General features: G+C 45.9%; 1 protein-coding gene across 2 annotated transcripts in view; it reads right to left on the bottom strand.

The window, feature by feature from the left end:
- LOC122398856 (homeobox protein six1a-like) overlaps window positions 1-12,184 on the bottom strand; it is a 34,151-nt gene continuing 21,967 nt past the window's right edge. For both annotated transcript variants that reach the window (XM_043399097.1, XM_043399098.1), the window contains exons 4-5: window positions 6,157-6,628; window positions 1-4,948 (exon numbers count right to left, since the gene is read on the bottom strand). In XM_043399097.1, the coding sequence (XP_043255032.1) occupies window positions 4,664-4,948; window positions 6,157-6,628 (757 nt within the window). In that variant the 3' untranslated portion in view covers window positions 1-4,663. The remainder of the gene's footprint in view (window positions 4,949-6,156; window positions 6,629-12,184) is intronic.

Raw genomic sequence — 12,184 nt, 5'->3', positions numbered from 1 at the left:
TTACTTTAAATAACATCAACTTTACTCGATTACAGTTCGATCGTACATCGTGATCTTCTTACTTGTCTATCATGCCACCCCTTCTTTCGTTTCGTCTTCATTCACACACATACGCGATAATACCAATCTCTCGCTCTCACTCTTTTTCTATCGTTCACTCTTTGCTTCTCTTAGCAATTTGTCTTAGTTAGTTGTGCAACGTTAGGCTTGTCCGTTAAAATACACAAATGAGAAGTACTCGGGGAAGAACTCTCAGTTATTAATAATCGTCTTTGCTTAGTGAAACACTTTCATCGTATAATTGCATGCGTGTGTGTGTGTGTGTGTGGGTGTGTGTGTGTGTGTGACTCTACGTGTGTCTCCTCTATTATCATTCCTTTAGCGCGTTTCCTTTGTTTGCGATACTCTTCGTTCTAATCGTAAATCGTATTCGACTGTTCGAGTACTCGAATATCGTTGTGGCTAGACAATTTGTGCAAACGTGGATGAATTTTGATCAATGGCCGTGGAACTTGTAATTTATTCATTTAATTGGATAATTAAACTCTCACTGTGGGCGTTCCATGTTTTCCTTGCTCGGTCAGCAATATGTTTCGAGTGATAACAATGATTAAACGTTGATCGGGAGGTTGCTCGTATTCAGCAGATCGAAATAAATGAAAATAAATCGAACGATCGATCCTCCATAAAAGTTGATTGTACAAAACGAGATAAAAAGACTGCTCGGAAACCTAGTTAAGAAATATAATTGATTCGAACACGATATTGCTCGCGTGTAGAAAAGCTTGTGTAACGTATCGAACGATGTCCGTCTAAGAAGAAATAGTAGATCGAAATTTAAAAAAAAAAAAAAAATCTCGATCGAACGTTCGACGCTGTACTCGGAGAGCAAACGATTTGCTTGTTTTCTCACGGTGTTAAACAAACGTTCCAAGAGAGAAACGTACCGTTTTCGAAACATGCGTGTTTTCAATCCGCGCTTGTGTGCATTTTTTTGCCAGAACACCGCGCGCGTGCAGCCCGTTGGCGAAGAGTACGTGTATACTGTGGCGTACAAAGCATAGGTTGTGCGTGAATCGAAACATTTTTGCTCGCGATCGTCCACGGGATTGCGAGTGTCTCGTAGAGAACGTCGATACCGAGAAACACTGCGACGGGCTATCCAATTTTCGTCTTTTTTAAATCACTGCTGCTTTATATATACATTCGGTGTGTAAATTATTTAAAAAACAGTGTGTACTAGAGGTTCCCAACCGTTTCAGTTTCACGGAGCTCTCGATAATACTTTTACTGGCGCCCCTGTTGCATCGACAATACTTTCATTGAGCTCTTAGTGACTTGACAATACTTTTAGGGGGTTCTTAACACGTGGACAATATTTTTTAACGACCATAGAACATATTTTATGGGTGAGGGTAAATTTGGGAACCTCTGCATTATTTTATAGTTCTCTAGATTAGAGGTATAAAAGAATCGATAATTTTGTAGGGTGAAAATTAAATAGGTAACTAGAATAAAAATTTACGATATAAAAATTGTCCAGCCTGGCAGAAACCAGTCGTGGCTTTCTCGTATACCGACTGGCGCGAACTTCCGGTGCTGCTAAGAGTCTCAGATGTGAATTCTATACAAAAGCGCCTCTATCGTCTTTCTTTCGTATTCTTTGCTAGTTAGTTTCCTCCCCCAGAAACAGGCAAAATTCTTGCCCGGTTGACAATTTCGAACAATGACTTGCTCAACGTTTTGATCGATCATAATTTTGTAGGCCTTTGTACGATTTAAAACTACCTAAAGCAACCTAATTCGATCGAGTCTCGTTCGTTCACCCTGTTTCGTATACTTCCTCTATGTACATTTTGCCTTTTCGTCGGATAAAACAATAAAAAGAATGTGTCATCTTGTTCGAATAAAATTTTGCCCGTCTCTGGTATCCTCCACTTCTCGCCCCCTTTTTCTCTAACTTACCCTGTTTCGTCCCGAGGACTATTTCTAAAGGGAAAAATCCTTTCCCTTCCTCCAGTGTCCTAGATAAGAATCTTACAAGGCAATGTCGCAGCGAACGGAATACATTCCGGGACATCTGCGCGAGAGATGCCTCTTAAATAGAGAACCGATAACTCTTGCTTTCCTACCCCCTCAAAACTCTGTTTGTCACCTCTGGTGCGCGATACCTATATTTCCTGCTGCTTTTTGCCTCCTCCTTTACTCTTCTCAATCATTCTTCTCTCTCTCTCTATTTCTCTAGCACTCTGGTCACACTTTTCTCTAACACTCTCGTTTCACGTTTTTACGTTTATGTACAGACTGCGAACTGCGATTAAATGATACCTTACGGGCTAACTTATGCTACGACAGTGTTTATCTTATACCGGGTGCTCGAGAAATCAACGGATTACTTCAAGATTCTCTTCGAACGGCGATTTTGGACGTCCCTGTACAGATCGTTCGAGGATTTCAGGCGAGGAAAGCGAACGAACAAATTTTAAAAACGTTATGTACTGCAACAAGTTCTAAAGAATGCACTCGACCGGAATTGTTGTTAATTTCATCAATCGTAATGTCTTACCGCTAAAATTAAACTACCAGCACTGCTGGCATAACAACTAAGGATCTAACTCAATTGTCTAGTAGTTGATCATTAGAAATGATCTTAATAAAAACACGTAAATTATATACGGTGATTTCAATGGCATATAAATTGATTTCAACATTTTGACCATCTCTGGCTCGAACTGTTCGGTCTGAAAAGGTGTTGCTGATTCTATTCGCGAAGCAAAGATTGGCACCAAGCAATTGGTTGGCAGGAAACAGCTGCTCCGCCTACTACGCGTCGCTTCGAGTTAATTTGCATAGCGTTCAAATCCGCGCGTCTCTTTTCCGTTCGCGGAACGATCGAAACCAATTTTCACCCAGAAATTGATCAAGAGGCGTTTTCGTTTTGAACTAAAGCCAACTATCGTGGAAGCTCGGACAAACTCTCGAACAGTCTGTACAGAAGTTGGTAGGCGAGGGTTTCGTGCGATATATGTATATATCGACGTTATTCGAGCAATTCGATACCAAAGTACTTGGCGGTAAGTATCGATATTCGATGCCAATATAAAAAAATAATAAATTCTAATTAATATGGAACGAGCAATAATGGTCAATTCCTTTATAACAAGTATTTTTGGGTTGGTTATCAATATTAATTATGAATGTATCGGTACCAAAAAATGCTACCAAGTACGTGCTTGCACGTGATTAATAAATATCGACGTTTATTATCTGGTATCGATACCATCGACGCATTATAAAGATAATTACCAACACAGTGATCGCCGGTCTCGAATAATTGGAATTGAAAATTTTAAGCCCCGGTTGCAAATTAATATCTTTCCCTCGAATAATTGCGTCCCGTTCGGCGAAATTGAATTGCCATTCGCGTGCACCCGGCGCTCGCCTAATACAAACGAGATTAACTTAATCTTCTCTCGAATGCACGTGTATGTGAGTGTGTGTGTGTGTGTGTATTATCTACATATGTACACAGGACAAACACAGAAGCGTACGGTGTAAGAAGGTTGTGTGTAAAGAGCGTGTGTGGTTCGTTATAGCGACGTTAATTAATTAGCGGATGGCTCGAGATCTGTACACGCCTCAGGGATCGTTCATGACTTTGTCTGCTTCTTGGTCGTCTTTCGAACAACGGACTGTGGCTTCCGAGAACTTTCTGGGCTCGTCAGTGTCGGCCATCTTGTTTTTACCGTCGATTCTACGACGTGGGAAGCAACGAGTTTTCGCGTTAAAATGGCGATTCCGAAGTCATTTATTTCTAACGTTAAAAATTTACTAATCGTACCCAATTTCGTAGTAAATATTTTCTAATATTTGTACGCGATAAAATTAATTCTAAACGTTTGTACCGCCGCATGCAACAGAAGCTACCAACGGAACTCCGAGGCGTGTACAGTCTTAGCCGACTACTGGTAACCGTAAATAACGTATGCGTCTCTTATTCTCAGGGGATCTAGGTACGGGGGTGTTTTAACGCTACGAGATTAGAAGGGGGATGATGGGTTGGTACCGCGAAAAAATAGACACGGCCCGGGGCCGTGTTTCTTGGAAGTGTACGAGCTCTGCCTTGTCGCGCGTAAGGCGATACGCGAAAAGAAAAATGCTAACATGTCTTTTGCTATTTCACCCGGAAGCGTCCTTTTCTCCCTGCTGCCTCGATCTTCCCGTTTACCAACCGAGCTCCATATACCCTGCCCCATAGTCCTCGGTTTCTATGCGAAAGTCGAGGCAGAACGGTCACTCGGATCAAGATATTTTTTTGACATTCTCTTTTAAAACACTTGTCCAACCTGTGACCAATCGACGGTCCAGGGACCTCGTCGATTCCTTCATTTTTTACCGTAAATTCGATTCGACAAACCCACCGAATACGATCTACCCGAGAAACGTTCTCTGATTACCTAGATATTCCGCCCAGTACGAAAAGCTGGTCCTATCGCGGACACGACACGTCTCTCGAGAGGCTCGACGGTAGCTCTGGGAGGGGTAGGGCGAACAGTTTAATTGTTTCAAAGGATAATTCCGTGGCAGATCCTCACGAATCGAAACGAGTTCTCCATTAAGTTTTCTCTTGGTTCCTCTTACCCTGGCTGCCCGGGGCCCAGGGTCACAACGAATGATAATCGCCCAGCACTAGACCACTGTGATAAGTGCTGTGCGACGTGGCCATCCCCATGGCACCCATCCCCTGGTAAGTCCCCATCCCCATGCCGTTCATCGACATGGTGTTCATCGTGTTCACGCCCTGCATCGTGTTGGGCAACATCGTCGATGGACCCATTGGGCTCAGCCCACCCATGGAAGGAGCTATAGCACCCATCTGCATCGTCGTGGCCGTGTGGGGCAGGGACTTTTGGAGGTCCGCCGAGGTTGGCGTGCCTATCAGGTAGTCCTGCAACAACAAAAAACACCATCGTTCGAATATCAAAACAGTTTTCTTCCTGTGAAATTTATAACTGGCTTCTATGGGTGTTTGTAAGTCGGACGGACAACGATCGAGACAAAAGTAGATTGTGTTTTTGATACTGTCTGGATGCCATCTACAAGAATATGCAGAGAAACGTAGGTTAAAATGGTACAAGACCGGATTTCTAAACAAGTTCTGTTAGCATATGTAGTCAAACAATTAAATTTCTATTTGTTCGTTATGAAGTATTCCATTCTATAATTGATTTTGTTCATGTCCACGCCTGACTATGGCTTGCCCAGGAACCCTTGCCATAAGGCAATTGCGTCTAAACGCAATTTGTGCTTGCCGCAATTGACTCCTATATGAAGTCATTTGCTTAATAAAACCTGTGAGAAACAGATTTAACCACTCTGCCATCTAGCGGCACCGCATATAGCAGTGTTTCCCAACGTGGGGCGTTCTCCCCGCAGGGGGCAATTACAAAATCACCTTCCATTCGTCCCCTTTGTCCAAATGATATAAAAAAAGTTGAGAAACACTGATCTTATTCGTTTCAATGTTCTAGATTAAAGAAAAATATGTTTTTCCTCTCCAACTTGGAGATCTCTTTTCACCTCTTAGATACGAGCTTTTGTCTAAGAATTATTTCACGTGTAAATTTCATAAAAATCGTGTTACGCTAAACCGACGTCAATTGTTAGAGTCCAAAGCCAAGAAGATCCAAATATAACATTAAAGTTCAGTCAACGTATGTTTCCAAAACATAAATTATAGCATAATAACAGCTATTAAGACTAGAAAACAGAAATTGGCCCTCGAGCCAAAATACATTCAACGCGTCTGGTCTAGAGACAGTCTACGTTCACGTAATATTTTGTCTATTTCTGTGCCGTGGATCGACTCTACGAATCATTGTCCCTTATCTCACCTCCGGTATCCCTCTTTACACCTACACAGATGGCCTGTATATTAAGTGATATACTTGTACAAAGAAACACTGCATTTTTATTGCAGAAAATCATAAGTTTGATCAGCATTGAAAGCGATGATCAAGGACTGTTTCTCTTGGATCTAGACCCAGAGTGGCCCGAGAAACAGTGATCTTTAGAATCTCATGATTTTTTACCATAAAATCCCTCCACCAGGAACCGTATCCCTTCTCTTGAAATTACGCAAACGATTCACTATACCTGTGGACTATAGTACTGCATATAGTCCAACTGGCTCTTCTGTTGGGCGCAGCTGGGTGGCGGCGGCGGCAAGGTCGCCGTGGGATGTACCAAGCCGTGAGTACCGTGAGCACCGACCTGAAGATGATGTTGCAGCTGATGATGAAGATTTCGCTTGTCGTCGCCGCTCTCGCTGCTGGTGTCGTGGTGCTGCATATGGTGCGTCGGCGTGTGAGGATGGCTCAAGGTCGAGCCGTGGCCTTGGTGGTACGAGTGAGGACTGGAAACGGAGACCGGAGGCGGAAGTTGGTACATGCCAGACGTTTGCTGGTGCTCCACCATCTGTTGCTGCTGCTGTTGCTGTTGGACGGCGCACGCCGAGGGTTGCTGTTGCTGTTGCTGTTGCTGGCCGACGGCCTGTCTCTTCTCGTCGCCGCTCTCGCTGCTGGAATCCCCGAGTCCACCGCCGTGGGCCTTGTCCTCTCTCTGGCCGCTGTAACACAACATTTCTTTCGATTAATCGAAGCTCGTCGACAGTTTCGAATCACATCTTTTCGATCAGAATTAAATAAAAGATAGAAGCTCGAGTCATACACTGCACCCAAGGCATTTTTTTTAGAACCAAAATTTTCTTGGAGCATTATTTTGGGAAACAAGATAAGAAATATAAATAACGATCAACGTGGAAATCTCTACTGTACCCACACTATCACGGGATACTAAATGTGCAGCGAACGGTGAACACAAAACGCAATTACGGGAAGAGACTTTTACGATAATCCTTGGACCGTTTTACGTTCCTTATCGATCCCGAGGGCCTCTCGTTACCCGCTAACAATACGTGTGGCCAGCCACAACGGCTGCATTCCAATTAATACACCGAGGCGCTCGTAGCACAGCTTATTCGCACTTTCGTAATTCCTTGTATCCAACAACCTGGTCGTCCTTACGGGGTTCGCTCGCAACGAGCCTAACATAACTGTTAAACGTGAAACGTCCTCTTCCGAGCACTTTGTAATCGAACGTTTCGAGCAATTTATTTTGCTCGAAAACGAATAACAACGATCGGGGACACGTTCGTTCTTCCAGTCTGAAAATATTTACGAAATTTTCCTAACCTGGAACCAAAGATGAATATGTCAGAGGACAGAAGACAAGGACATCGCCAAAACGAACTGCGAATCGAACTGCGTTGAGGTTAAGACATGCCACGGCGAGATTATCACGAGATTCTTACGAAACGAACGAAAATAAACGTACAGAGCTAGAAGAAATGAATACCAGAGAGAAATCCGAGCTAGGAAAATTATCGATAGGGCGAGTTTCCTATGCACGGATTCGACGGATATAAAATGTAACAGCGTATTGTCTTAATGCGCCACGTGCGGTCCAATATAATTACGAGGGAAACGCGACTGGTCGTGCGCGCCTGCGCGAGAGGTGATCGGCAGCGCCGCGAAGCGGAAGAGGATAGGGGCTCGGAATAATATCGGGTAAGATAATACCAACGTCGATGCGTAAACTACCGGGAGAAGAGGGTACACACCTCTCCCGCGGTACTTGTGAATTAAGGGTGGACGCGGCGATCGGGGAGGAACGAGTTAAACCGAAGAATAGGAATATAAAGCGGAGATCAGAGGGGGAAGGAGGCGAAGGCGGGAGACGCTCTCTCGGGCGTCTCGTAAACTCAATTTAGCGGGCTGGACCTCCTCGAAGTCGAAGCACGTGGGACTCGAGAAGGCCCCTGGCGCTCCTCCGTTCCCCTCCCCTCTGATGGGTCCGCGTTCCGCGTCCCAGGATCGAGCAATCGTTAAGCGCTTGTTTTACAAGTCGTTTAGACGTGGCCGCCGCGATACGGCACCGTTCGCCGCAAGTGCCGCGACACTTGTCTACGGGGTGTTTTCGAGAACCGGTCCCCCTCGTTCGCCGGGCCCCGGCTACCGAGCTGATAACAGAATCGGGACGGCTACTCCCTGATCTCACGGGGACCCATCGTGTTCCGCGATATCGATAACCCCGGGTGTCGTTTCGCACGTTCGGGGACCCTTACGGTAAAAGCGTCTAAAAAAAAGTAATTTTATTCGTTAACCATCCGGGAACCTCGTCGAGTCCGAATTTGCATACGCATTATCTACAATGATCTCGCCCTTGACATATACTATATTAGTTTTATAAGTCATCCGATGTAACCTAAATATCGTCCAACCGATAAACAGATGGGAAAATGGCGTCCCGATGGAAGGAGCTTCGCGGAATTATCGTCGCCGGAATCACGAGGTGGCACTAAAAAAGAATCTCGAGAAGAAATCGACGAGCGAAGAGAAGGGGGCAGACTAGTCCCGAGGAGGCAACGATAAATCCGTTCGGCAGGTGAAAATCTCGTCCCACCATTCACAGCCCGGTTGCAGGGGAGTCCGTTCTCGTCCCCGGGACAAGAATTATTTCCACGAGACGCGATGCAACAGATCCCACACGTGGAACGACGTAGTTCCGAGGCAAGGACAAGGCGGATAAGCTTGTCTCCACCGGTACTTTCCGCGCCACCCGTTGGATGCCAGGGTCCATAACCCCGACGAGGTGTCCCCAGGTATGCCTTATCCGAGCCGAGATCGCGCAGTAAATTTATCCGCGTTGCACCGCGGCCACGAAAGAACGGAATCTTTCGGGCATTATTATTTTCATTAGGATTTGTGACTCATCGCGCGTAGGAGACATTTATTCGGCCAAGTCGTTCTCCGTGACACCACGTCGGATCGACACGTTTCTATCCCCACCCCCCACCCCCTCCGCGACGCCATTTTTGTTGGTGATAACGGAGGAATTTGTTCCGCGAATCAACATTAAATCGTCTTAATATATTTTCAAATTATATTAAAATTTCGATGTTCGGAAAAAGTGTTTGTTATTTGGGGAATAAGAATTATCTCTTTAAAAAAAAAATTCAGTGGGAATAACAACAATAATAATTAAAAGGTAACAAAGTGGCCCGTGATTTTATGGCGTCCGAGTATGGCCGTCGCTTTAAACGGCGCGAAGATAATGATCGAAGGCGCGGCTCGTTTTATTAATCGGCCAGTTCGTAAATAAGCTTCCTTCGAAATTCCGTAGGCTGACCCCCACACTCGTGGCAAAGATCGATTCGTTCGTTCTCCAGAAACTGAAAACGGTCGGAAACAATTTCGACGTGGGACCATCGAGACAGATTCTATCTTACGAAGCGAGAAACCGACAGCATCCTAAGAACACCACCTTCCGACCGCAGATGTACAAGATTTTATTAGAAAAATAAACAACGAACGAAACAAACATTTTATTTTTTATCCTTCGACGAAATGTTCATCCAGATTAGGATTTTGTCCATTTCCGATGGTAAGATTCCCAAGCAGTGCAACCTTCCACGTTAAAATAGTGATCCGAGAATGTTAATCGTTCGAGCCGCGGGAAGAAGTTGAAGAACGCGATAACAAAAATTCCACGGAAGTCCGATGCCAAAGTGTCGAGCTTTTTGGCACTGTGGGGGACACAATTTGCCTTCGAAAGAATAAGACACTGTTCAGAATAATTGCAAGATGACAATTGAATTTATCGCCGACAGAAACGCCAAACTGTAATAATCCATCCGTAAAATTGGAACTATTAAAGTACAGTGACGCTTATATAAATAATTTTTGTATTTGAAAAAATGATACTCTTCAGAGATACATATCGCCCTAGAGAGCAATTGATCGCGAGCCCCGGTTCGAGGAGCGCTGGAGAAATCGTCTTGATAAATTAATTAGAGGGAAGTGTGATTATGGGGCACCACCGCGAACCCTGACCCCGGTCGTTCACGAGGGGGGAATATCGTGTGGTGGCTCGAATAAAGTGTGTACGACAACGCAGGGGCGACAGAGCCGATATAATCCGATTTTACGAGGCGGCCACGAGAGAAAAAGATTCAACGGGAAAGAGAACGAGAGTGAGGAGGGAGAGAGGGAGATCCTATCGCGACCCCGTGCTGCTCTCTCCCGGCCGATATAAACTTAGACGCGAATTAGTGGAATCGCGCAAGCCGATACCATCTCATTTCGGCCAGCCTGGCGAGCAACGCCATTGGAAATTTATCGGGAAATTAAATTACGAATTATGCTAATCCCGACGCACGACCCTTTACGTCCGTCTGCTCGATTCGCGAATGAAATGCACCGGCGATTGTCGTTCGACGCTGCCGTTCCTGACAGAAATGATCGGACCGTAAGAATCGGTGCGTGGTGTGCTCGACGGCGTGTTTTGTTTATAATGTATCCCGTGAGGTTTTCAAATTACACGCAAGATGTCGCGCGAGACAGTGCCACCCACCCGCCACCTTCGGGGATATCTTTCGCCATCGGACGATGAAAGACGATGCCTTCGAATGTGGTCCAATAACATCAATTACGACAAAACGTCCCAGTCCGCGACGTTAGAAGGCGTTATTAATTTTCGATGAGAACCGTCGCGTACACGATTCACGGATCGACGAAGCGTGGATTTCGTTTCATTTGCTTTCCTATTGTGCCACGATACCCGGCCGGCCTTCTTATCGTTCGATGTTTATCGGTTGCGTGAATTTTTAGGCGACGCCACGCGGTCGTTTCTTCTGGTTGGCGCGATTTTCGTCGCGATTCGCTCGATTACGAGCCAGCCAGAAAGGAATTTCGAGGGCGTGAGACGTAATGCCGCGTCTCGAACGATCGTCAGCGTGGCGTCTCGCGCGATCGCGAGCGCGAGACCACGCGTACAAAACGCACACACGTCCCGAAAGATCCCTCTGCCACGAATGTCAGCGAGAAAGAGAGAAAGAGAGTGGAAGAGGAAGAGAGAGCAGCAGTGAAAAGCCGGCTAAAAGCCGAGCCAAGAGATCTGAGATTTCGGGCTTCTATTCTGGTCGGAGATGCGATCCGATTGCGCTCGTCGTCGCGTTAGAAACGCGAGACAATATTATTAGACTCGTTAGAAAAACGAGGAAAAAGAAGAAACGAAAACCCCTGCGGCGTCGAAACGACTCGCGGTCGGGGCACAATCGCATGCCGAACGCAAATAAAAAAGTCACATTTTTATTTTTCCAACCAACCGGGCGGCGATCCTAAAGACGCAAACTTGACTTTTTCCTAGTACTTTCGTGAGATTATCTGCGAATTAAAAGGGCACGGTATTACGGAGGGCCGGTTCCTTCAAACGGAGAAGCCTCTGCCTTCTGGATTACCCGACGCCGCCGAGAAGGCAGTAAGGCAAACTTCGCCGCGGGTGAAGGAGCCCCACGGACGTAGAGAGCAAATTGAAAATCGGTTGGCTAGTTTGTTAGGATTTTCCCAAGTATACAGCGTGGGGCCCCTGTAGCTCGCGCAGCCTCCTCCTCGCCTTCTCTATCCAGTCTGCCCGGCAGGTGAGCACGTCGAGGAAACGCAGAAGAAGGGACTTTGCCGGCAGCTGATTCCATAAGCAGATAGGAAAGAATTTCTTCGGCCTAAAATAATGGGGATGCAGCCTACCGTGTACACACCGCCTCTGTTTACAAACTTCGGCTCACCTCTCTCTCCATGGTCAAGCTCCAACGTTCAGTTCAGCTTTTTTTCTTTTACCTGACCCCTGTTCCAACCCCCCTCGTCGTGTCTGCTGCCGAGTCTGTTCGTCGCGCGATTTCACGGGAAAAAAACTATTCTCTCTCCTCACCCCTCGCCGATCGTTCCCGTCGTAACTTCTACGGGTGTCTGTTTCTCTCGAAGTGTATAAAAATAGCACACGCGCGATAAGCAACGACTCTGGACAACCGAGAAACTTTTGTCACGGCGCGGCGGTTAAACCGCCCTCTAGAAGGACAATAACGATCCCCCCTCAATAACGATCTTTCGAGCAGGTATCGTAAATTGCCACCATCGGCGTGAATATCGATCGTCGATCGGTAGTTAACTATTATTGAGAACGTGACAGAGCGATAAAATCGCAGCAGATAAACTCACCAGCCTGTCCGTCGAATAACAGGACCGAAGCGTTAAAACGCTTTCGGTGTTCCGGAATTCTTTAATCCGGA

Source organism: Colletes gigas, unplaced genomic scaffold (genome assembly GCF_013123115.1).
Source record: "Colletes gigas isolate AHSC1104 unplaced genomic scaffold, ASM1312311v1 Colletes_gigas_Sc00012, whole genome shotgun sequence".
Classification (NCBI taxonomy): domain Eukaryota; kingdom Metazoa; phylum Arthropoda; class Insecta; order Hymenoptera; family Colletidae; genus Colletes; species Colletes gigas.
The sequence above is the reverse complement of the archived record's forward strand: the minus strand, read 5'-3'. Positions and strand labels throughout refer to the sequence as shown.